The 25714-nt window shown below is 43.0% G+C and overlaps 1 protein-coding gene across 4 annotated transcripts in view; it reads left to right on the top strand.

Moving 5' to 3' along the window:
- EDN3 (endothelin 3) overlaps positions 1–25058 on the top strand; it is a 148569-nt gene extending 123511 nt beyond the window's left edge. For 2 of the 4 annotated variants that reach the window (XM_075901119.1, XM_075901116.1), the window contains one exon: positions 21258–24612. Coding sequence is in view for 2 of the 4 variants with exons in the window: in XM_075901116.1 (XP_075757231.1) it covers positions 22354–23670 (1317 nt within the window). In the remaining 2 variants the exon portion in view is untranslated. The other 2 variants (XM_075901117.1, XM_075901121.1) reach the window with 2 other exon arrangements.
- Positions 25059–25714: the final 656 nt, after the last annotated feature.

The raw sequence follows: 25714 nt of genomic DNA, 5'->3' as shown, positions 1-25714 counted from the left end.
GTCAATACAGGACTCCTGGCAACCCTATAAAATAGGGAAAGAACAAGTTAAAAATTACTTAAACAAGTTAGGTGTTTTCAAGCCACTAGGGCCTGATGAGATACATCCTACAATACTCAAGGAGCTGATTGAGGAGATAGCAGGGCCATCAGTGAATATCTTCAAAGTCATGGAAGATAGGTTTGATTCTAGAGGACTTGATTGGCAAATACAGTGCCAATATATAAAAAAAGGGGAATAAAGACATGGAGGAGAATTACAGACCAGTCAGTTTAACTTCAATATCTTCAAAGATAATGGAGCAAATAATTAAGCAATCAGTTTGCAGATACCTAGAAGATAATAAAGTGATAAGTAACAGCATGCATTTGTCATGAACAAATAACGTAAAATAAACCTACCAGCTTTCTTTGACAGAATAACAAGCATTGTGAATAAGTGGAAGCAATAAATGTGGTATATATTGACTTTAGTCAGGCTTTTGAAGCTTTCTTGCATGATCTTCTCACAAACTAGGGAAATACAACCCAGATAGAACTAGAAAGGAATACTGCAGAAAGGCATGTGCAGGTCATAGTGGATCACAAGCTAAATATGAGTCAACACTGTACAAAAATCATTCTGGGAAGTATTAGAAGGAGTGTTGTAAGCATTACAAAATAAACAATTCTTCGTCTACTCTGTTGATTAGGCCTCAATTGAAGTATTTTGTCCAGTTCTGGGCACCACATTTCAGGAAAGATGTGAACAAATTGGAGACAGTCCAGAGAAGATCAGCAAACAGTGAGGCTGACAAACTCACCGGGCCCCTGGTCAAGGTTGGGTGGAACTGGCTTTGTGCCCCCTGAAGGAGCAGGGCCTCAGGTGCAAGGGGTGGAGTTAGCCTTCCTCAGGCAGCCCTCAGCACCACTCGGAGCACATGGCACATACCCCAGGCAGCCCGAAGTACTACCAAAGCACGCTGCATGCTCCTTAAGTGACGATTTCAAAGACTGTGAGCCCCAGGCCCTTTAACCCTCCATCGGCAGACCTGGCAACAAAAATGATTAAAGGTCTAGAAAATATGACCTATGAAGGAAGACTGAAAAAATTGAGTTTGTTTAGACTGGAAAAGAGAAGACTGAGAGGGGACACAATAATAGTTTTCAAGTACATAAAAGGTTGATAAAAGGAGAAAGGAGAAAAATTGTTCTGCTTAACCTCTGGGCTTGAACTGTAGCAAGGTTGGACATTAGGAAAAGCTTCCTAACTGTCAGGGTAGTTAAGCACTGCGACAAATTGCCTAGGGAGGTTGCAGAATCTCCATCATTAGAGATTTTTAAGAGCAGGTTAGATAAACACCTTTCAGGGATGGTCTAGAACGAGTGTCCTACCACGAGTGCAGGGGACTGGACTACAAACCTATTTAGTCTATGATTCTATAGTTTTAAAATGACTACACCACTAAATTATTATCTTGCTCCTAGCAATTTGTCCCTCCTGGTTTGGAAAGCCAGGAAGAACCATGTGACAAAATGAACTGAAATGGGAAGTTTCCTTCTTTAAAAATGCCTCACATCCCCTCATGAACAAACCAGCAGGACTGTCAGTAGGAGCATCTTAGACAATCCCAGATGTTGTGTATTGCCCACAGAGAAAAGCCTATTGAAGAAGTGATCGGTAGCCAAACCACTTAAGGCTTCATAAGTCAGGAACAATACCTTAATAGCACACAGAAACAGGTAGTTAGGGGATAAGACATCTCTACATTACTGTCTATCAGTTGGTGAATCTCCCCCAAAACAAGAGGAATATCCCAGACTAATTTTAATACATCCCATTTATAATCTTTGAATGGACTCAGTGGCCTTCACAATAATCAGCTTTTCATACAATAATTTGCCAAGGCAAGATCCTTAGCCACCAGAGAAGAGCTAAATACATTCATGTATTTAATAATTGAATTGTGAATTCTGACTACTGTCTTAAGAGCCTACTGTACAATAATAATCTCATTGCATAATTGCTGAGAGTCATTTTGGCCTACTGGATGATTAGGGAGCATAACAGAATAAGGATTAGTTTCCATTTTTGGTCTACATGATTTGCTGCTGCCATCTTAACTGAGCAGTTTTTTAGATTTTATTCCCAAAGGTTAACACTGATTAAAGCTGCTCCAAACAACTGAATCAGATATAACCGGAAAATAGAACAAAGTCCTTTGTGACTACAAGCCATTGTAATTGTAGAAGAGAAGGAAAATGGAGGTCTGAGAGTCAGCTGTGGAAAAGTGGTTTAGCTTCACTGAAATTAATTAAATCAAGGCTGATTTTTTTCAGCTTGAAGATATGCACTTAATTTCTCCCAACTGTTAAGAACTAAGTCGTGCATATGTGTGTGTGCAACAGAGAGCCAGTCATATGTAATAGGGAGCAGGTTTGGCAGAGGCAATGATAAACTAGCTCAGCTTACCATAGGGATCTCTGTCTTCTGAAACCACATGTAACCACAGGGGAATAAAACAGGATTGTTTCTGCTTATCATTTCCTTTGAGTAAGCTGTGCATCTGCTCATTCTCTCCCCTCCCACCCGTTTGGTTTGGCATCTTTAGAAATCAGAATTATTCTTGTCTCCAATAAACATATTCCTATTGGGACTGAAAAATCTGTATTTCCAGACCTGAAACTTTAGCACTTGCTTTCAACGATTGAATAATTTCATTAACTAAGTTAGACCTTCCCATTCCCCAATTAGCTGAAGAGCAGAGTCTCACATCATTCACATAAGAGCACAGATGTCTATCTAGTCCATCATGGTCCCTCCAATATTGGCCAGGACCAGCTGTTCTACTCACAAACTGGTGCTGGTCACATTTTTTAATGGAGTTCACTTTCATCCCAAAATGCTTTTAACAAAGGTTGGGGCTTCAAGCAACTCACTATCCAGTCATGTCTTAACTAGTGAAGGAAGAGCTTTCATTCTAAACCTACAGGACTACATTCCCATAATGTGCATGCAAAGGAGGGTAAACTGCACACACTTACTCACCAGTTATGTCACCCATGAATAAGATGCATGTTTGCAGAAACATTTCTAAAAATGCAGTCACCGCATACACATGGATATCACATACAAGAACTAGCACAAATGCAGACAAAAAGATCATGACAAGTGATGGCAAATAAGTAAGAACTTATCTAGACAATCTATAGGTTATATCATGCCATTAATGAGCAACCGGAAATCAATGGAACTACTTGTGTGAGTACTGACAATTTGGCAAGAAAAAATTGTAACTGTTATGCAAGCTTTTTGAACACTCAGTCCCTTCAAAATGCAAAACTGAGCACTGGCAAGAGGAATAGAATAAACAAGAGTCTCTAGAAAAAAAGGGAAGGTAGATTACATATTAATACTTTTCCCACAGCTATAACTACAAACACCTAGTTCATTTCTAATATTTCCTGTTTTGGAGATATATTTTGTTAACCTTTAAATTGTTCAGCCTACAATGTACGTATGCTAATGCAGCTTTGTTCCTGTTCTCTAATTTGTACCAAAAGGCATTAGATTTAAATAATATATATATACACAAGACACTGTTGAAAAATATAGTAATAAAATAACAACATTGTTGCTTCTGTACTAGTAGGATCCAATTAAAACATACCAGTTTTCACTGAAAGTTAACTTAAAACAACAAAGCATACTTCTTTTATAGGTAAATAATAGCTGTGATGTTTTCAGAATACAATGTAGTCTGAACATTTGAAACATTAGTTCCCTTCACGCTCTTTCTGCACTTAGTTAAAAATTCTGCAACAAACATTAAAAATTCTGTGTGCAATATTTTAAAACTTCAAATATTATTTTTCAATATAAAACAATATAAATCATACTAGTTTCAATTATTTTGGGTCATTTATTTCAAAATTCCTAGACAACAAAAAAGATTCAGAAAAGATTTTGGCAAATAGATTCCTCGGTAGGCATATTAATGCAGAACTCTGAGTAATAATACATTTAAAGTACAATTCAGAACCACATTTCTTCCCCCCCTCAGAAACAGTACAAAGGCTTGGGGGAGCGTGGGGTAATGGAGGAGCTGAGGGAAAAGGTAGTAAATTGCTGGGAAGGAGCCCAGGTTTTTCTGGGGGCTGGACAGAGATGGTTAGGGAGCTTCCCTCATGCAGACTCTGGCTGACCTCTAGCCTCTCCTATTCAGTCAGGCACAGCTTTGTATGTCTCTATGCTCCTGCACGCATATGTGTCCTTGCATCCCCTCTCCACAGGAGTTCCTCCACTTCTACTCAGATACCTACTTCCTCCAAAGCTATGTGGCCCTGTACCCCCTACCCCTGACCCCACGTGTCTCCATTCCCCCACTCAGTCCCTCATCCCTTCTCCATCACTGTGTGTCTCTGTGCCCGCACTTAGCCACCTCCCTTCCCCCTGTAGCTCCTTATATGGACCCAACCTGCACATCTAGCTCACTGAGGTAGCCCTAGTCAACACTTATGAAAGCTGTAAATAATATCTATAGGTACACTAAAATGTACACATGGGGCAATCGGGAATATGGAAATTCCATATAAACTGGAACTAATCATAGCAATATGCATCTGGATAAAAGATGGCAGAGATTTCATCAAACAAGTCCAGACACAAAGTGCCTACAGCTGCTCCTCGTTCTATATAGTTATATAGCTCTGCATATTATGTTCTTGAGTCTCCAGTTTAGGATTAGTCAGGACATCATAAAAGACTTTTGGCAAGCTGTGAGGGAAAAGATGTATTTAAAACCAACTGAAAGTCTGCAAGTATCAGCAGTACAAAGTGTGGATGGATACAAATAACGTGAGACAAGTTTCTCTATCAAATCCAAGGGCCCAGTGCCATTTTAATTATGTCTAAAATGCACTGAATGAATACCATTTCAGGGATGGATGATACTCCCTCAGCTCCACGTGCAGAAAAAATATCTTGCATTTAGACCCGAGACTGCCAGTATGGAAAGAACTCCAAGTTCCTAAATTTTTGGAAGATACTTTGCAAGTCAACTAACTTTTGCAGCATCCAGAGATGCTTGAACTAGCAGAGCACGGGTGCTGGCCTCTGGTGTCCTTTATATACAGGGTTTACACAGGTTCACTGACCTTTAGCACCCCTACTACTGTTCTGGCATTCCTGAATAGATGGAGCTATGTGAATCATCCCTCCTGGCAACATGGGCTGCAAAAGTCGAGGGCTTCTGCATGGCTATACTTGTTCATCTGAACATTGCTTCTATATCTGTATGGATGTTAAGAAATTCACATTTTTGGGGGGCTGAATCCCCCCACTTTCCCTGTGGGGGGAAAGGGCATGCAAACTTTGTCCCCCTTCCTTCCCATATGAACAACAGAAGATTTTAAAGGAAACACCACAAGGAAAATCTTGCAGAGTTTTTTTCTCTCCCTTCCCCCTTTCCTGCAGGTCTTCCCCTGGGAAGGCTCAACATACAGTTCTCTAATTATGTAGTAACATAGTAGATATTTTTCAGATATTCTCATTACTAAAAACAATTCAAGTCTGCTTCCTGATTGCAAAATTACAGATTTAAATTAGAGATATTCTGGTTTATTCCATTAAAATGTTAATATGCTGATGTTTTGACTAGAAACTATTAGTTTGGCAGGTTTTTGCCCTAGCTCTAATCAGAGCCAATGATCTGTTGTGACTGATTTACAGTAAACTCATTAGTTTAATATGTTTGTTTTTGTAGTACCTTTATTCACAAGCTAATCACATAATTCTGTTGCAGAAGCAAGTAGCTGACGTTAGGTAACTGGGAACCAACAATGGAGGCATTTTGTGAGTATGAAGCACAGGAAATTAGTAAGATTTGGAGGCTTAATTGCTAGACTCCATTGTTAATATAATTTTTTTCTTGTTTCTCAGACATGGAAGGAGACATGTATAAACCATAATTTCTAAACTGTTACATTACAGGTCAAATTTCAGTGTCACTTATGATAATGTAAGGCTAGCGCTGGCCAGAAAACAAGAATTCTGGTTTGCAAAAAAATATCGAGGTTCTCAAACTTGTTTTAGTTTGGCAGCAGAATGAAAAACAGACCTTCTGAAAGTTCGAATGAAAAAGAGAGACAACCACACCAGAACAGCTAATGGCCCAGTGATCCAGGCATTCATCTGGGATGTGAAAGACCCAGATCAAGTCTGCCAAATTAGGCAGAGCAACATGGCTCATCGACATTTCAGGTGAATGCACCAGCGCCAATCTATAGTCTATCCTGTGGTGGGTCAGAAGCTCACTTCTTTCTTTCCGCTCCAGGTATTTATCCTAGAGCTGAGAAACAGATTTGATGAATTAGCATTTTCCAGTGAAAGAAATGTCATAAAAATTCCCAGTTTCATTAAAAACTTATGTCAAAAAAGCCCTTTATCTGACATTATAGATGAAATGTTCCAGGTTGCTTGTACTATGGGGTATGTAAACATTTAAGGCTTAACTGTTCCAGGTTTCAAGAGAATTGCTTGTACTGAAACGTGTATCAATTTATCCGTGGTACTCTGCGCTTTTAAAAAAAATTAAATTAAAAGGAAAGAGAATGTCAACATAGTGGTGAAATTCATTCTTAAATCCACCTGAATTATCCAGATTGGAATTTCTCTATTAATACCTAAAGTTATTACTTCTAACACTGTTTAAAGCCATTCACTGCTGTGAGAGTCTAAACAAAATATAGGTTGAACCTCTCTAAACCAGGACTCACGGGTCTGGGAACATCAATGGCCTGTCAGGACCACAGAAGTTCCTGGACCAGACAGCACCAGCAGCCAGAAGACTGGTGGCAGGAGGGCCAGTGGCTGGGTGTCTTGCTGGGCCAGCGGTACAGTAATTCCTCATTTAACACGTGCCTGCTTAACACGTTTTCGCAATAGCACAATTTTTTTTTTAGGAAACGTTTTTTGAATTACACGACCGTCCCCGAAATAACACGATTTCCCCAGTTGAACCATTGCTGGCGGCTGCACAGGGCTTCCCCTGCCTCCCTGCAAAGCAGTGGAGGGTTCGCCGCTTGCCGCGCCGTTCCCCACTGACTCTCCCTTGCCGGACGCCTTGCCCCCTCTCCTCTGCCCTCGCTTGCAGGCTGGCGGCTGGGTTTCCCCAGCTGGCCGGTCGCTAGTGGCTGCGCAGGGCTTCCCCCACCACCCTGCAAAGCAGTGGAGGGTTCGCCGCTTGCCGCGACGTTCCCCACTGACTCCCCCTCGCCGGACGCATTGCGGGTCCCGGCAGACCCGTCATAGGGGCATTCTCCCAACTCAATCCCACTCCCCTCTCTTCTCCTTCTCTTCCCCAGAGCCAAACACCTCTCCTCCCTGCTGTAACCCAGTCCCCTTTCTCCCCCAACCTTATGTCCCGGTCCCAACAGACACCACCGCTTGAAACACAACCCCCACTTTTTCCATTATTTTCAATGGGAAAATTGACCCTGCATAACACGTTTTCACTTAATACAATCATTTTCTGAAACATATCTATAGTGTTAAATGAGGAATTACTGTATTGAGGGCGGGAGTCCTGCAGGGGCTGGGAGCCCTTCTGGGCCAGTGGCAGTGGGACCAGTAGCCAGGAGAGAAGCTTGGGAGCGGGAGCCAGCTGCCAGCAGGGAATGCTGGTAATTGGGAGAAATCCAGAAGGTGAGCAACAAAGGATCCAGCGTTGACTTCCTCTGGTCTGGCAAACTTCCTAGCTCAGGGCCGGCCAGGTCCCAAGAGTGCCAGAACAGGGAAGTCCAAATTGAAGAACGGAATAGACCAAGACTTTGTTCTTCAGCAGCAGCAGTTGACCTCAAATTCTGTTGTTAGAAAAGCAACAGGCATCCAGGGTAATGATACTCAGCAGTGCAGCCAACTCTCCTAGACTCACATTTTATCTTGCAATCTCTGGTGATTTTCTTAAAGCTTCAGCTCCTGGAGTCATCTTATGTAAAAATCTTAGATTTAATTTCCTTTTTAAAAGGAAATTTCTTATTCTTGTGGTTGAAGAAAGAAGCTTAATTATACAAACCATAAAGGCTCAAAAATACATTGCAAATAATCCATCCATTATTTGTTAAAATCTCATGATATTTGAATGAATAAGACTGACAATATTCTGTATCAAATGTATCCCCTAAAGTACTTTTACTAGCTACCTCTTTGGTTTTCTATTTAGAATTTTATTTGCTTAGTCTCTGTGGTTTTGTTCTATACATTTGCTCAATTTGCTAGTTGTCTGACTTGCACTGTGTGGATCTGATTTTCAGAACACTATATATATTTCCTAAATTGTGAAATATCCTTCCAACAAGTCTATGCTGAGCTGATAGTATCAGCAGCAGCCTGTCAACTGTAGACTGCTACTTTTATTTATTGCAATTTGGATTCTATTATAAATATCAACAAAAGAGCTCAGAAACTGTATTCAAAGGGCAAGAAGTTAAATCCACAGCACTGGAAGTCTGCTAAAGAAATCAAGTTCGCTGATTGATATGGAGGCCTTTTTGATCCAGCCTACTTCAAATAGATAACACTTAAAATAAATGAAATCTGAGCTAGGAAAATGAGAGCGAAACAAGATTATTTTAATAAAGGCAAAATGTCTGGGAGCAGGATTTTTCTGCATCTCATCTGAGACCAAAATAAGCAAGTTACAGGGATTTGCTCTTGAGGTATAGTCAGTGTGGGAAAGAGAGGAAACGTCTCCTCTGATCTAATGGCTAGTAAAATTTGTACTATTCAAAGATTCCTTCCTGTGAAGACGGCTAGTAGAGAACCACAGGTAAATGAGAGTTCCAGTCTGCAAAGGGAGACGACTCTGTCACAGCCACAGTTAAGCTCAAGTTGTTGCAGCTCATGCTTTTGGCGCTGAAGGTCCCAGATTCAAACCCTCCTGCCCCATCTGTAGCCCTAGATAGCACTCAGGACATAGGCGTCACTTAAGTTACTTTCTTCTTCCCTTTACAGATCTAGGAGTTTACAGACGGAGCACACTGAGACAAAAACCTCTTAGGAGCTTCTCCTAAATCTCTTCTGGACTGTGCAGAAGCTGAGGGTTGCTCAGCTTGTCTCACCAGCCTTATGGGCCAACCTCCCACCCTGCTAAAGGATGTATCAGGGTGGACGGGAGACAGACGGCAGCTCTAGCTTGCATTGAAGAAGACCATTGTGGCCACTGGCAGACTCCAGGATTTGGAAAGGTCATGTAGGAAGGTAGCAGGAAGCCACCTGTCACCCACCTCTACTCCTCAGGTGTGCAGAGCTCAGTTCTGGCACACCTGGGGAGCTGGCCCAGTAAGCATCTGGTTTACAGCAGCATAAGTGAGAGGAAATATAGGCCCAATTTGTCTCCACGTGTGCCTGCAGTAGCTACAGTAAGTCTTTCATGGATTTTGTATGTTTTCATCTGGGATTATCAGTTGAGGGGATGTAATGATTTTATTGGGGGTCCACTGATTTCCCAACTAATACCTGGTGGCCGTACAATCTCCAATAGCAACCCAGTGCAAAAAGAAAGAACAATATGATGTTTAAGTCCAGAATAACCAGGATATTAGTTATAGTAAAAATACATTTGAAAAAACAGAGAGACAATGGCAAAAATTGATTCCCTTTTATAGAATATTCCTAAAAAAAGCCCCAATATTTCCCAGATGAAAAAAATCTGGGACTTCTGCTTTCTTCCTTTATGAAGAGACAGTTTACCCCTTAGGCTACATCTAGACTGCAAGCCTCTTTCGACAAAGAGCGTCTAGACTACAACCAGTACTTTAGAAAAAGCGAGCTGCTTTTTCGAAAGAGAGCACCCAGGCAGTCTGGATGCTCTTTTTCAAAAAAGCACAGTTTGAATTACATAGCGCCTTTTTTCAAAAGAGCACTTTTGAAAAAGGGTGTTCTTCCTCATAAAACGAGGTTTTCCATGGTCAAAAAAACTGTCACATTCTTTCAATTTACTTTTGAAAGAACGTGGCAGCAGTCTAGACGCAGGGGAAGTTTTTTCGAAAAAAAGCCTTTTTTTTTAAAAAAAAAGCCTGTAGTCTAGACTCACCCTTAGACCAAGAAAATCATCTTTCCTAGATTCCCTTATGGTTATAATTAAGAAAAGCAAATCTCACTCCATCAAAATGTTGGAAGGACCCATTAAACATCTGTCCTACTTTGCAGTTCAAGGTTTTGTTGTATTTTTGGTTATTTGCTCTTTCAAAAAAAGAATGTGCGTGTTTCATTGGATTATTACAGTTTATTCTGAGGCAGCTAAGGGAAAGTATTCCATATCTATACTGAGAAGGAAGGGCCAGTGGACTTGAACATGGGCTCAGACTCTTGTGTTTTATCAAATTAATAAAAAAACGCAAACTAAAAAATGGTGAGTGATTCAGACATCAAAAAGCCCAGAATTGGCAACTGGTTAGACTGCAATTTACACCCTGTCATATCATTCCTTGCAAGATCATTAACCTTTAAACTGTGGCTAAAGTAATTTCAATTTCATTAGCCTCCAGAGGACTTAGCTTGGTAAAATGCTTGAACCCCCTCTGGGCTCTTCTATGTAGTTGTAGGGGGGTCCTCCTTTGATCTCCATCTTGAACGCTGCAGGGAGGGCAACAGCCAAGCCATATTTTATGGCTGGCCCATGTGGCATTTTGACTTTGACGAGACCAATGACATGTTTACCCATGAGTTGCATTCCTTAAATCTTTAATTCTGTCTCCCAGTCTGCCTGGTTTAACTCATCTCCTGCGCTCATCCCTGGCTGCCTCTTACTTGGTTTCCCACTGATCTCAATGGGAACTAATCATTTGAAAGATAATTGAGCAGCATTTGACCCAGGTCCCTTATTGGGGTCTTCATCTTTTTCAGTCCTAATTCCTCATCTAGTTCAGTTTAATTAACAAGCAAGAGAGACAACTGTGCACAGCTCTAGAAGCCCTAGCACATCACTGGTATTGTAGCAATACAGGCATGCTATGGTTCCATCTCTCTTTTGGGAGACTAAGTTTAAAGATATTTACAAAATCACTTGTTCTCCTTTTAATTAGGGACATAGCATAGCATTTAAAATGCTAACTGGTTAAACAATATGTTTAACCAGTTAACCATCTGCAGTGCATGATGGTGATCTGGGCTGCAGGTGGGAGGCTGCTCCCGCCAGGCTGGGCGCCAGTTAACCAGTTACCAGTAACGGTGTTGCCTACTAAATAAATTATTAACTGGTTACCCGTTTACATCCCTAATTTTAATATGTCCATATGGGGATTGTTGTGAAAGAAGGAAAGGGAATGATTTGCTTTCATTTATTTACACTTATTACAGAAACATTTAGGCCTTATAGGACACTTTAAGGAACTCCGGAATCTCAAAATCACACATAAAAATAGATATGAATGTTTGTGTGTGTCAGCAGCAACACCTGGACTTGTGCGTAACTGTGATAGCTGTCCATGTTGGCAATGTTCCTTCTAATTTTTTTCCATTCATATGTGGAAGAATTTTTTGTATGCACGCTAAGGCATGTGCAGATGTGCACCTCCAGTAGAAATACATACTGCTGGCTATGTGCACTTTGCTATTCAGCTGAGCAGCATTTGAATCTCTCATTGGTCAAATGCTCAGTTTATAGGGAACACTGCCAGCTAGGTAGCTATCTGGACTGATACACACATTTGTTAGGAGGGCAGGAAAGATATCCTTACAGTTTAGATACTGGACTAGGACTAAGGAGAGCTTGAATCAAGTCCCAGCTCTGCCACAAATTTCCATGTGATATTGGGCAAATCACTTAATTTCTCTGTGCCTCAGTTCCCTCTCAGAAAAATGGGGATAATATTAATTCTCTACCTCACATGTGTGAGATGAACATAAGCTCAGTTATGTTTGTGAAGCATTCAGCTACAGTGGTGATGGGGGCTACACATGCATTTTGGTAGACCGACCAGAAAAAATTAAAAATTATGAATGGTTAATAAAAGGAAAATGGTGAAAATTGTTGCTAAGAAACTGATTCAGAGAGCCAAAGAAAATGATACAAAGAATGGAAAGCACCCAAAAACACACCCCATACACTACCCACAGAAGAAACATAACCTTTCCTGCTAGTTCTGTGATATCGGTCATTGCCATGTCTGCAGATTGATGTCATCAAGCAACTATGGTATCTGAGTAACGGCAGAGGCTTGTACGTTCTGTAACAGACCTCCCCAACCTTTTCCAGACCGCGAGCCTATTTAAAACAGAAATGTTTTGGGACTCCTACACATGCAACCATAAAGAAAGGGAGGGTTGTCACTCCTCCCAGCTTGTGAGCTCACGGTTCATAGTCATTAAGAAAACCCCACAAAGTGAGCGGCTTAGTTTTCAGAGCTAGGGAAGAGTCTTCAGAGCCTGATACAATTCTCCAAACGAAAGCTCCTTGTTGGTGTGTCCCAAATCTTCACATGGTGGAGCAACAGGTTCTTTAAATTGATATAATGTGCCAGATTTGCCCTTAGAATAATTCAGTGAAGGCTGATGTCTTATCAAGGCCTTATAAAAATTCTATCTAGAATTATTATAGACTACAAAGAAGTCCATTTAAAATCCAAAAATGGCTTTGGAAAAGGAATATATTTTCCCATGTATCAGTCCAAAGCATATGCAGACATGCAGGTTATAAATGAATACCCGATGAAGAATAAAATACCTTAGAATATATGCTTCAATGCACCCTGAGGGAAAGTAATGGACATGCTGTTTGCATAGCAAACCACACTGCATTGGCTTCAATAAAAACCGCAGAGCCCTCCTAAATAAAAACTGCCAGAGAAATGCAATTTTGATGCAATATCATTAGCCACAACAAACTTCCTTTGCTTAGGAATCAACATAGCCGCATTTTCATGAGAGTATGGAAATCACCCCTCCTCAGATACCTCAGATAGTGTGTCCACATTTTCATAATCATCTGAGCTCTCTCCTTTGAAGTTTCTAGTTGAGTTGGTCTGGCATTGTCACTTAGGGAATGGAAAAGGCTTACTTCCTCTCTGGCAGGCTACCACACTGGCATGGTTGATAGCTAGCTGTTGCCAGTCTGGGGTCCATGCCATTGGAAAGTCCTCATGAAGAAAATGTCAAAGCCAATCTCTGGGACATTTGCCACCTAGCAACTTATGACCATGAACAGTCCTCCTTCCACAGGAAGTCAGCAGTGCTTGACAACAGAGAATAGGAGGGACTGGTCTGTGAACTTGAATAAAGGGGGACAGAGTGGAAGCCAAGAGGGGGACAAAGGGTTTGGCTAGGGTTCTGGGCTAAGCCAGATGGACCATGCTGCAACTTTCTTCTCTCTCTGCTAACCAAGGACTTTCTATGCTGTGTTCCAATTGACTAATAAACCCTTCTGTTTAGACAACGTTGTGCTAACATCACTGCAGAGGCTGTCCAAGGTGCGTTGCTCCCATAGTACAAGTTCTCAGGAGGTCTGCCTTTGTGGGACTCTCTGAATGGAGCTAGCAGTGAGGAGTAGGAGTTAAAGAGGTTAAATTGAGTGTAATCAACTAATCGAGAGGTTGATGGATTTTCCATCGACTAGTCGATTGGCTGATAAGCAGGAAGTTGCAGCAGGTTTAGCTCCTGGCTGGGGAGCTAACCACTCTGCCGCTCTGCCTTTTAAATGGATTAAGAGCCTGCTGGCTCTTAATCCATTTAAAAGGCTAAAGTGCAGCAGGAAGAACCCAGTGCAAGCCAGGAAAGGTGATTACCAGCTTGCACAGGGTCCCCCCCCCACTGTGCACCAGCCTATATGTATTTAAAAGGCTGGTGTGCTGTGGTGGGATGGGGGGGACCTTACGTGAGCCAGGAATAAGCTGTCCCAGCTCATGCTGGGTCCCTCCTGTGCTGTGCTTTAGCCTCTTAAATGGATTAAGAGCCTGTCGGATCTTAATACATTTAAAAAGCAGAGGCCCCTCTAGGACTAGGCACAAGCCAGAAATCAGCTGATTCTTGGCTTGCGTCCAGTCCTCACCACAACTCTGCCTCCCCTCTCCCCCACGGAAATGGTGCTGGGGGCAACCAGCTTTTAAGCCAGCTCCCCCGAGCCCCGGCTCCTGCTCTCCCCCTTTGCTGCCTCTGACAGAGGCAGGAAGTGTGGGGGGGGGGCAGCGACTAGTTGAGGGACTAGTCAACTATCCGATAAGCTTTTTCTTATTGGATAGTCAATTAGTCGCTTACATCCCTGCTAGGAGTATTGATGGACCAGCAGGTCTAGCCTAAGGAGGCACTGAAACCACAGGCCTGACCCTCAAGAAAGACCAAGTCCCCTTAGGGGATTTGGCTCACTGAAGGAGTTCTCCCAGAGGCTGTTCCAAAGCAGGGGTCCTAGGGCAGACTCTGTGGATACCTGACAGGGACTATTTATTTTAACCAGAGCCGGCCCAAGCGATAGCCCGGGGCACCCGATTATAAGGGGTGCTGCATGGTGCTGCCGGGCCGGGCGGGGGTGGGGCTGCACATGCGCTGCGTGCCCTGGGCGCAAGAATGAGCCATGAACCCAGGGGTGGGGCTGCGCATGTGCTGCGCACCCAGGGCACAAGAATGGCTCGGGCCGGCTCTGATTTTAACATTAATTTTCTGAAAGTATTTAAATTTGGGCTTTATGCTGCTCTCTGCTCTGATGCATAGATAAGCCCATCCTATATTTTCCAGGCCATAGTTATTTAAACCAATGAGGCTGGTGCTCTGTGTTAGGAGACATGACTTAGATATGATAGTTTTGCTTCATCCGATGGATTTGCCCATGTGAACACTGTATCCTGTGTGTGAGTGCACTCTGAATATATCTTCCTCAAGGAACAAGAAGAATCCACGGGTCAGATTTTTCTCTCAGTTCCACTGGAGTAAATCAGAAATAATTTACATTTAAGTCAATAGAGTTATATAATGAAAACCCAGTGCAATATCAGAATCAGGCCCACTGGCTTTATATTTACAGCAATTATAGAGACTTCTTCAGATGTCTCAGCAAAGCACCTTTCCTTTAACTGTGTACCACAGACAAGAAAAAGACAAGTGGTGATTTGTTTTATAGGCATTAAAATGCAGGCTGGAACAAAATGCTCTTGACCTTAGCACAGAGATCAAGATCTAGCCCAGGGCAAATGTTTACACTGGTGATAACAATCTGAACCATTAGGATTTCAAATTAAAAAGATGACAGATTAAGCAATAGTACAGGAATATTTTTAAGAGTGGAGGTGCTGATCTTCCCCTTTATGACAGAAACTTTGCTTTTCACTGAAACTTTGTCTAATAAGGATGTTAAATATCGGGTAATTGACTAATTGAATAGTTGATGCATTTTGCATTGACAACTCGATTAGTTGATAGGGCACCTCTGCCTTTGAAATGTAGCAACAGGCTGTTGCTACACTTGAAAGGCGAATGTGCAGTGTGGAGCCCAGGGTCAGCTGGGAACTCCCCCGCTGATCCTGGGCTCCATGTGACGCTGCTGCTTTGAAATGCCACGGCAGCTTTTCACAGCAGCATTTGTTTATGGGATTGTTGACTAGTGTTTCATATCCCTATTGTCTATACTACCCAGCATTTAGTCACACGGCTGTGACAACTCAGCTGTGTCACTAAAAGTCAGGCAATATAAAAGCTGTTTGTTGGCACTTTTTGCTGACAAAATACTTCCACCCCCAACAAGTGGAGATACCACCGTGACTGTTTGGAGATTTTTCAACATTGGAGAGGACCCAAAAAATAAGCATTGCTGGTGAGCATCTTGACTACATTTTAAAAAATTGGGCTTCTTATCTGTCGCAGGCACTTATATGGTCTTCTTCAATTTTACCTTACACATTACAAAGACAGCCTCCCCACCTATTGATAGCCAGATTAGCCATTATTGACTTACAATAAGCTATTTCCTCCTTCCTTATCTCTTGCTCCTTTTACTCTGAGTATGTGCCGTATATAGCACAATGCTGCTTGCCTTCATCCTGATTGGGGCTTAAATTATCATTATGATTTATTATTTGCATAACTGTAGTACTGAGGAGACCCAGTTATTGGACCAGGAGAAGGCTTTTGTGTTAGGCACTGTAGAAACAGAACAAAGAGAGAAACTCTGCCCCAAAGAGCTTACAAACTATACAGCCACTACAATAAGTACCACCATTGATGCTGGAGTTTTATACACATGCATGCACACACCCCTTTTACAGATTTACAGTACAAAAGGTAGAAAGCAGCACGAGGACAAAGGCTTTTTTCAAACAAAATAGTCACTGGAAGACTTGAGGTTTTAACTCTATAAAAGGAACTCATGTGGAAAGTTACCTGTGTGCATACCAGGATCAGGTCTGAAGTTTCTTATTTTTCTAAAATGTTAATTCTCATTAAATTGTATCCAGTGTAACACCTCAAAAGAGGGTTCCACTGTCAGAAAAGATTGCATATACAAGCAGCATTCTTTTAACTACCATTTTCAGAAGGATTAAAACCAGAGACAGACAGAACAGGAAATTAAAAACTCGCCCCCTCCCTCCGCAAATTCGTTCAGACTGTGCAGTTAGATCTTCATAAAACAAACAGACAAGGACATGAGCAATTGGAGTTGGGTAATTAAAGTTACATACAGCAGTTCCACTCAACCGCCTGAGTCTGCAATGGGGGGTGGAGCATGACATTAGGAAAAGAAAATACCCACTAGCACCCTGGAAGCCAGGCTGGAATTACATTGCCTGCTATTTAGAAATTCCCTCTCCATTTCTTTTGTCATGTAGCAGTTTGAACCACCACATGCTGCAGGGACTGGATCCAGGCTAGGGTTCACAGTTCAAGTTTGACAAAGGAAGCTCCCTAAAAATGTGTGTGGGGGCAACAGTGCCTGAACTGTGGCCTTAAGCCCCTACACTGCTCCTTCTCCCTGAAGCCCTGCCCTTGCACCACTCCTCTCAAATGTCTTGCTCCTGTGCCACCTCTTCTCCCCATGATCCCATCCTCCACCCCTTTTCTGCCACTGGTTATTGTTACAGCTGGTAAAAAGTGATGAGGTCATTGCCCCCTGATTCTCCATCCCCCCCCCACCATTCCAGTGCTCCTAGAATGACCCAGGGCTAAGGCCAAGTCTGAAGGTTCCCAGAACCTCCTAAGTCAGGGCTACTCAACTTTGGAAGCCCCGGAGGCAACAATGATACTCACAGCACATGCCAAGGGCCGCAACTTAAGTGTGGTTGCAGATACATGCAAATATATATGCAAATAGCTTCTTTCACACAATGACCCGGAACTCCCGGCACCTCCTCCCTGTGGGCTAGAAATGCTGACACCCTGTACCTGTTTGTTCCAGCCAGCCTGTCCACTTGCATCTTTGAATGCTTACCCCGCCTGGGAGGTGGAGTGTGTTGTGGAGCGTGTTCCCAGTTGAGGCCATATTCAAAGGATCCCACCCGTGGGCCGAGCGTTGAGCCCCAAGTAAATCCAAACTGCACTGCAGGCCGCAAACAAGTGGGCCGCATGTTGAATAGCCCTGTCATTTCAACCCGCTCCAAGACAGAAATAGAAACCAGGGCCCCTTCCAGTTTTGGATGTAACCTGGAGGAGAAACCCATTAAGCTGGATTTTAGAAATAGTTCAGCTTTTATGGATATCTTTCCATTTTAATGATTTTTAAAGATGGTTGTCCCATTCCTCAAAATCCCCATAAAGCTGATACTAAATGTTACTTTGATACAAAGAACAGATCTTCACCATGATTAAATCACATTTATGCTTCTCCAGAACAAAACTCCTCTTGACTTCAAAGTAGAACCAGACTTTTACCCCAGTGGTTCAGTGGAGACAGTGGTTTATACCATCTACCTCTCCCATCTTCTACCCCCATGGCATACACCCTGGCTACATCTACACTGCGCTGTTTTGCGCAAGAAATATGCTAATGAGGTGAAGCGTGGAATATTGCTGTGCCTCATTTGCATAATTAATGAGCGGCTACTTTTTGCGCAAGAGCTGTTCTTCCGTATTTTTTTTTAAGGAAGAACAGCTCTTGCACAAGAGGTTTTTGCATAAAAAGCGGCCACGCATTAATTATGCAAATAAATTGCGGCAATATTCCATGCTTCACCTCATCTGCATATTTCTTGCGCAAAACAGTGCAGTGTAGACGTAGCCCCTATGTAGAAAGAGGCAAAAAGAGAGTGGAAAGGAGTGGGCTTGGAAAGTTCATAGACTGGCAGAATAGTTCTTATGGGTCCATGGTCTTACACAAGTGCAGGAACTGGCTCTCAAAGCCCCAGGGAAATCAGAGGATGTCTTAGCTCTGGTCTACACTAGGGAGTTGTTTTGAAATAACTCCCGATTTCGAAATAACAAGCAGAGTGCCCACACTACCAACTCTGTTATTTCAAAATAGCTAGCCCTTTATTTTGAAATAATACCTCCTTCTTTCCACGAGTAATAATGCTTATTTCAAAATAGTTATTTTGAAACAGCAATAGCGTGGACACTCCATGGCTACTATTTCAAAATAACTATTCCCCAGAGTCAAAGTAATCACTCCTCAGTACTGTCTGGGGGGTCTAAGTTGAGGTAGAGCATACACTTTAAAGAAGCCTGCCTTGGACTAATTTTGAGGCTTCCCTGTAGTGTGGACCACAGGATTTCGAAATAGATATTTTGGGAGTTATTATTTCAAAAGAAGTTATTTTGAAATAATTTCCTAGTGTAGACATGCTCTTAGTGAGCTATGGCCAAACTAAAGACTTGGGTCTGAATAGTCAAGCTATTAGTCACTGCAGCAAAAAAGTCTCTAAAAGCAGCACTCAGGAGTTGGGGCTGTTGAGATTATGAGGAAGAGTTGTAATAGCGAAGAGATAATGTAACATCAACAGGCAGAACCGAACCTGGGTTCCCTGGAGCTTAGTGCATGAGCTTCTACAACTTGAACTAAAAGTCAACTGTCTCTTAGCTAAGGCTGTAGAGCCAAGTCTTTCTTTCTTTCTCTGTAAGAGGTCGAGTAGCCATTACATGGAACAGGCCAGAGCATCGAGTAGGTGTGTGGGTAACAATAACGCACTGGTACAGAACTTTAAGACACAATATATCTGCTAGCACTCATCAGCACCCAGTGTCAAGAGGATGTGCCTGGGGACATAGCTTCACATCTCCCTAACAAAATTAATGCCTCAGTTAGCATACATGCCTATCACTGCAGTGAGGTGACTGGGGCCCCTAGTAACACATCCACTATTCGCATAGACACTGCCAGTATTTTAATAAAACCTGCTTCTCTCTTTCAAGGGGTTGAAAACATAATGATGAAAATTGCCTCTAGCATCTTTAACTAGAATTAAGATTTCTATCCTCCTTTGCCCCTGTCAAGCAAGAAAAGCAGCTTCTCCTTTGGCTCCCACTGCCTCTGTCTGGGGCAAACAAACAAAAACTGGTGCATCATTGAAGAAAACATTGTTTCTGGTTGACCCTGAACAACAGAGTGAGAAATTAAAGCAACTTGATTGAAATAAGTATCCTCCTGTCCTGACAAACAAACAAGCCATCTTCAGATGGGCTGGAAGCAAGACATGTAATAGCAGGATGGAATGGGGGGGAGTGTGTGTGAGGGGGGAAAGGGTGTCAATTTTTTTTAGAGGCAGCAGGGCTGAAAATAGAGGTACTTCTGTGCTCTCTGCGTTTGAAGGCAATAACAACAAGCACCTGGTTTCCATCACAAATACTCCCAGTATAAAAACTGCACCGGCACCCCTGTTCAGATGAGAGTTAGTGGAGCGGGAGTAGTTAATATATATTCTCTCAGGAGACACATGCGGGTTTTAACAACAGTATTTAAAACCCACAGGAAGGGGTTTCCAGCCTTGTGCTTTCCTTGTGGACAGGACAAGGAAAAACAGTACAGCCCACACAGTGGTATTGTCTCAAGACACAAAGATTAGTAGGGAGATATTTAAAGCAAGGTTTCCTACCTTCTTTTTACTTCTCCCTGCCTCTCGCATGACTCTTCTCTCTTCTGCAACGTATGATGATAAAAACTTATCTCCTACCACTACCTCCTGCTTCTTCATGTTAATATTCCCATTCCACACAAAAGAGAGCCAGGGCTTAAATCTCACACTGAGAAATGAGAGTAGTTAAAGCAAAGCCATCTGCTGGCTTCCCCTGTTGTCTGTCTATATAGAAAATAGACACTAGAAAATATTATCACAATATTATAGCAACAGAAATAGGGTTTCACGAATCAAGGCGCTGGTGCTATAACAAGGACACTGTCGTCAATGAAGTTATGTCACAAACACAAGCGATTATTGAACTGAGCTGTGAGAATAATGAGTTTTTTTGGTTTTCTGGCAATGCTTTCTGAGTATGCATGTTTGTACGCACACACACACATGGACGGATGGTAGCACTTCCTTGTGGACACCACCTGTATGACGGGAAGGGTTCTTCTGTCAGTGTAGCTATGTACTTCACCAGCAGGCAAATAGGTAGATCAGGGTGGGCAAACTTTTTGGCCTGAGGTCCACATCGGGTACAAAAATTGTATTGAGGGCCAGGTACAGAAAGCTGGAGGAGGCAGGGCCTCCCCAAACAGCAAGGTGTGACCCAATGCCCCCTCCATCCAATGCCCGTGACCCCTGAGACTCCTGCCCCTATCCAGTCCCCCTCTCCACCTCTTGACTGCCCCTCTGAGACCCATGCCCCCATTCAAACCCCTTGCTCTATGCCCCCTGACTTCCCCCTGGGTCTCTGCCCCCATGCAACGTTCCCCCCGCTCCCTATCTTCTGACCTCCCCCCCAAGACCCTTGCTCCCTATCCAACCTCCTTGCTCCCTGACTCCTCACCAAAGTACCAGGAGCAGTGGGGCTGGTGGCACTTGCAGCCATGACACCCAGAGCATGAGCTGGCAGCATGGCAACTGCACTGCACAGGCCCTGGGGGAGCAGAGGCTACGAGGGAAGGTGGATGGAAGGGGAGAGGGTGGGGACTAGCTGCCCCTGCTCACCACTCTGTGCAGGAGTTGGGCCAGGCCACTGCTTCCTGGAGCTCCCATTGGCTGGGAACAGCAAACCATGGACACTGGAAGCTGCAGGTGGCTGTGCCTGTGGATGCTCAGGTAAACAAATTGCCAGCAGCTAACCCCAATAAAACATGTGGCTGGTGTGCCGGAGGTTTGCTACCTCTGGTGTAGACACGACCTTTTTACATGCAGCTAATCTCAATCTCTCCCTCTCATTGCCAGGATCCTTCAACATCTGTGGGCATTCTTCTCAGCACAGCAAGACTTAAAAAAAACCTGAAACCTTTTTGGCTTCTAGCAGGCAGTCCATCCAGCAGCTAAGTTGACATTCTCCTTTGCCTTCCTGTAATGGGGTTATCTTACTGTTTTGGTGCCTCCTGCTTGTCACACGGGGAATTAGCTCAGTCTATGGAGTGCGCTGCTTTCTGGCTGGTATCTTGCTCTCTCCACTGTCTCCGGCCTCTGGCTCAAGACCCATGTCGCTTCAGGACTCTGCCCTCTGGCAGTCCCTATCATTCAGTTCTCTCCCCCTTACAGGGGTATCAGCAGTCCTCCATCAGTGGCCAACTGCTCACCTGCCATCGTGGCCATTTGTAACCCCAAAGTCTAGCCCCTTGCCTCAGGGGCAAGTTACAGTCTGTGAAGGCCATATTCTGTGGTGGCTAGGTGTTGTGTAGCTAGGCCATATTCTGGGGTGGCTAGATGTGGTGCAAGGGAGGACTGACTAGTCTAGACCCCAACCCAACACCCCTGGTAGCAGCTATGTCCCACCCCCTTTACTGCTCACATTTCCTGAGCCACTTCCCCAGGGACCTTGAGCTTTCTCAGCCCTTTTATCAATGCCTAAAGTCTTGCATGTATCAGGCCAGAGCCATTCTCTCTCCTCTCCTGAGCCTGCCCAGCACTGCTCCATCCAAACTGCTTCCTCCTGAAATTGGTCGTTCCCCTTCATGGATCAGGACTCAACTGCCCACTGCTCTGCTGAACAGCTCCTTATATCAGGGCTGCCCCAGCAAGAAGTCCTTTGATTGGCTCCCGACCAGCCTCTCTCTGATTGGGAATGTGTGCGCAGGGTCACTCCAGTCTGCTTTTAACCTTCCCTTGGCAGAGTGGGGCAGACACTTCACTACATTTCCCAACAAGTGAAACACAGGAAAAGAAAACTGGCACACTAAACATGACTGCCATCCACTAACACAGAAACTACAGCAAAAAAAAAAAAAAAATCGATGAGATATGGTCACCATATGGAGAGCCCTGCATAGATACAATATTTGTATCCACGGATGCGTATACCCACAGATATCTATATCCACGGATGCATATACCCACAGGTTTCTATACACAAAATTTACAATGCATAGGTGATCTTCCAGAAAACACCATCCTAGCCACCATGGATGTAGAGGCTCTCTACACAAACATCCCACATGCAGATGGAGTACAAGCTGTCAGAAACAGTATTCCTGATGATGCCACAGCACAACTGGTGGCTGAACTCTGTGAATTTATCCTCACACACAACTATTTCAGATTTGGTGACAACATATACCTCCAGACCAGTGGCACTGCTATGGGCACCCGCATGGCCCCACAATACGCCAACATTTTTATGGCTGCCCTGGAACAACGCATCCTCAGCTCTCGTCCACTTACACCCCTTCTCTACCTATGCTATATCGATGACATCTTCATCATCTGGACCCATGGGAAGGAGACTCTGGAAGAATTTCACCATGATTTCAACAGCTTCCACCCCACCATCAACCTCAGCATGGACCAATCTACACGGGAGGTCCATTTCCTGGACACCACGATACAAATAAGTGACGGTCATATCAATACCACCCTATACCGAAAACCTACCGACCGCTATACTTACCTGCATGCCTCCAGTTTCCGTCCCGGACACACCACACGATCCATTGTTTACAGCCAAGCACTGAGGTACAACCGCATATGCTCCAACCCCTCAGACAGAGACCTACACCTACAAGATCTTCAACAAGCATTCTGTAAACTGCGATACCCACACGAGGAAGTGAGGAGACAGATCGACAGAGCCAGACGTGTACCCAGAAGCCTCCTGCTACGGGACAAGCCCAAGAAAGAAACCAACAGAACACCACTGGCCATCACCTACAGTCCCTACCTAAAACCTCTCCAACGCATCATTAGTGATCTACAACCCATCCTGGACAATGATCTCTCGCTTTCACAGGCCTTGGGAGGTAGGCCAGTCCTTGCCCACAGACAACCCGCCAACCTGAAGCATATTCTCACCAGCAACTACACACCGCACCATAATAACTCGAACTCAGGAACCAATCCTTGCAACAAACCTCGGTGCCAACTCTGCCCACATATATACACCAGCAACACCATCACAGGACCTAACCAGATCAGCCATACTGTCACTGGTACATTCTCCTGCACATCCACCAACGTAATATATGCCATCATGTGCCAACAATGCCCCACTGCTATATACATCGGCCAAACTGGACAGTCCCTACGTAAAAGAATCAATGGACACAAATCTGATATTAGGAATGGCAACATACAAAAACCTGTAGGGGAACACTTCAATCTTCCTGGACACACAACTGCAGATCTAAAAGTAGCCATCCTGTAGCAAAAAAACTTCAGGACCAGACTTCAAAGAGAAACTGCTGAGCTACAGTTCATCTTCAAGTTTGACACAATCAACTCTGGATTAAACAAAGACTGTGAATGGCTCACTAACTACAAAAGCAGCTTCTGCTCTCTTGGAATTCACACCTCCAGATCAGCTGCTAGAAGTGGGCCTCATCCTCCTTGATTGGATCCACCTCGTCATCTCCAGCCTGATCCTGGCCTGCATATTTATACCTGCCTCTGGATATTTCCACTACATGCATCTGACGAAGTGGGTCTTTGCCCACGAAAGCTTATGCTCCTACACTTCAGTTGGTCTATAAGGTGCCACAGGACTCCTCGTCGCTTTTGCAGATTCAGACTAACACGGCTACCCCTCTGATACTATACACAAAATTTGTATCCAGATCGGTCCATATCTTCAAAAATGAGCTGTGCCTATCCGCATCTACATAAACAGATGTGGATATCTGTGGATATAAAGCAGAAATCTGTGGATCTGAAGGGCTAAGCTTTATGTACTGCTACTTTGGAGGGAAAACAAAGAGACTAAGAGTGACTAATGGAAGATATTATAGCTAGAGCAGAGAACAAATATTCAGAACTACAATAAATAATCCTTAGGAAGAACAGGAAGCATTCAACCATAAGAAGAAACCTTTAAGAAGAAAGAATGAAAAATGATGAAAAATCAGGTCAGAGCTAAGATGATCCAGATTTGAAATTCTCTCTCAAAGGAGAGCTAATTTAATGCGTGACAAATTTGTATAAAAGCTTTTAAACGTGGTTATTATAAATAATCCTTTGTATATTCGTGGGAGAATGTCATCATATTTGAGGGTGGAAACTATACAGAACTATAAGAAAAATAATAGCATCAGATTGCCCTTAACTAAAACACCAGGCACTATGACACTGAATACAGAGAACATAATTTTATTGTCTTACAGGATTTAAATCTCTATCCCAAGCAAACTGCAACAAGCTGGTGAGAATCAAGCAAGTATTTGCAAGAGAAGAGGGCAACTGTAGTGGAAGACGATAAAAGCATTCCAGAATCCAGATGGACTGACACTGAGGATTTTGATGGCAAGTAATGATAGCCCTATTGCTTCATCCTTCAAAAATGTTTCTGAAAGAGCTCTTGAAAATGAAACAGTCCTGTGGTTTTAAACTTCAGACTAAGTTAATTATTATTCATAGAAGCAGAAGGCCTCAAAGTAATGTTCTGACATATGTCTATGGAAAGGAGTTCTTAAAACTCATATTATTAGGTGTATTATCTTGCCCTGTAGTAATACAAACGACATACATGCTTGTTCATTTCATTTGGTAATCCCTTCCTCCTACATAATTCCTACCAATAAAGGACAGTTTATTATTACATTTTCTTTGGTCTTCTATGTGATATATTGTTTCAATTAAATATGTATTAAAACAAAGTGCATTTATATAGAAATAGAAGGTCCATTTTGAAAGCTGGAAAAGTGCTCTCTTTATTGAAGCATGAGGACTACTCTGTACAATCATAAAACAAAAGAGACAGTAAAAAGATGAAAGGAAAGGAAAAATTTTACATGGACAATAACAGAATAAAGCTTTTGGAGCAGTGCTCCCTGAAAGCTCTCTGCTCTGCATGCTTCAGCTATGATTATATATTGTGAAGCACTTCAGATCCTTTCTGTAAGGAAGTTGTGTAGTATTAAAAAAGTTGGTCCAAAATTTTTATTAAAACTTTTTTTAAATAGAAAAAGGCTTTTTGGCAAAACAAAAAATGACACCAAAAATCATCCATTTCTGGCAAAAATTTGGGTGCTGGTGATTCCCCTCCCCCCAAAAAACTAAATTGCCAGAAAATTCTACTACTAAAATATTACAGTTTTCAACCAAAAAGAGAAAATATTTGAAGAAAAGTTAAATGAAACCAAATTATTTTTGTTGAAGCTTTTCACAGAACAAAATATTGCTGCTCTACTGAAAGTTATGAGATAACTGGACCATCGGGTGGCCCAGGTGTTGCCCTCTGCCACTGCAGCCTGCCA

Source organism: Pelodiscus sinensis, chromosome 18 (assembly GCF_049634645.1).
Source record: "Pelodiscus sinensis isolate JC-2024 chromosome 18, ASM4963464v1, whole genome shotgun sequence".
NCBI classification, from domain to species: domain Eukaryota; kingdom Metazoa; phylum Chordata; order Testudines; family Trionychidae; genus Pelodiscus; species Pelodiscus sinensis.
Note: the sequence above shows the minus strand (reverse complement) of the source record. Positions and strands in the feature narration are given on the sequence as shown.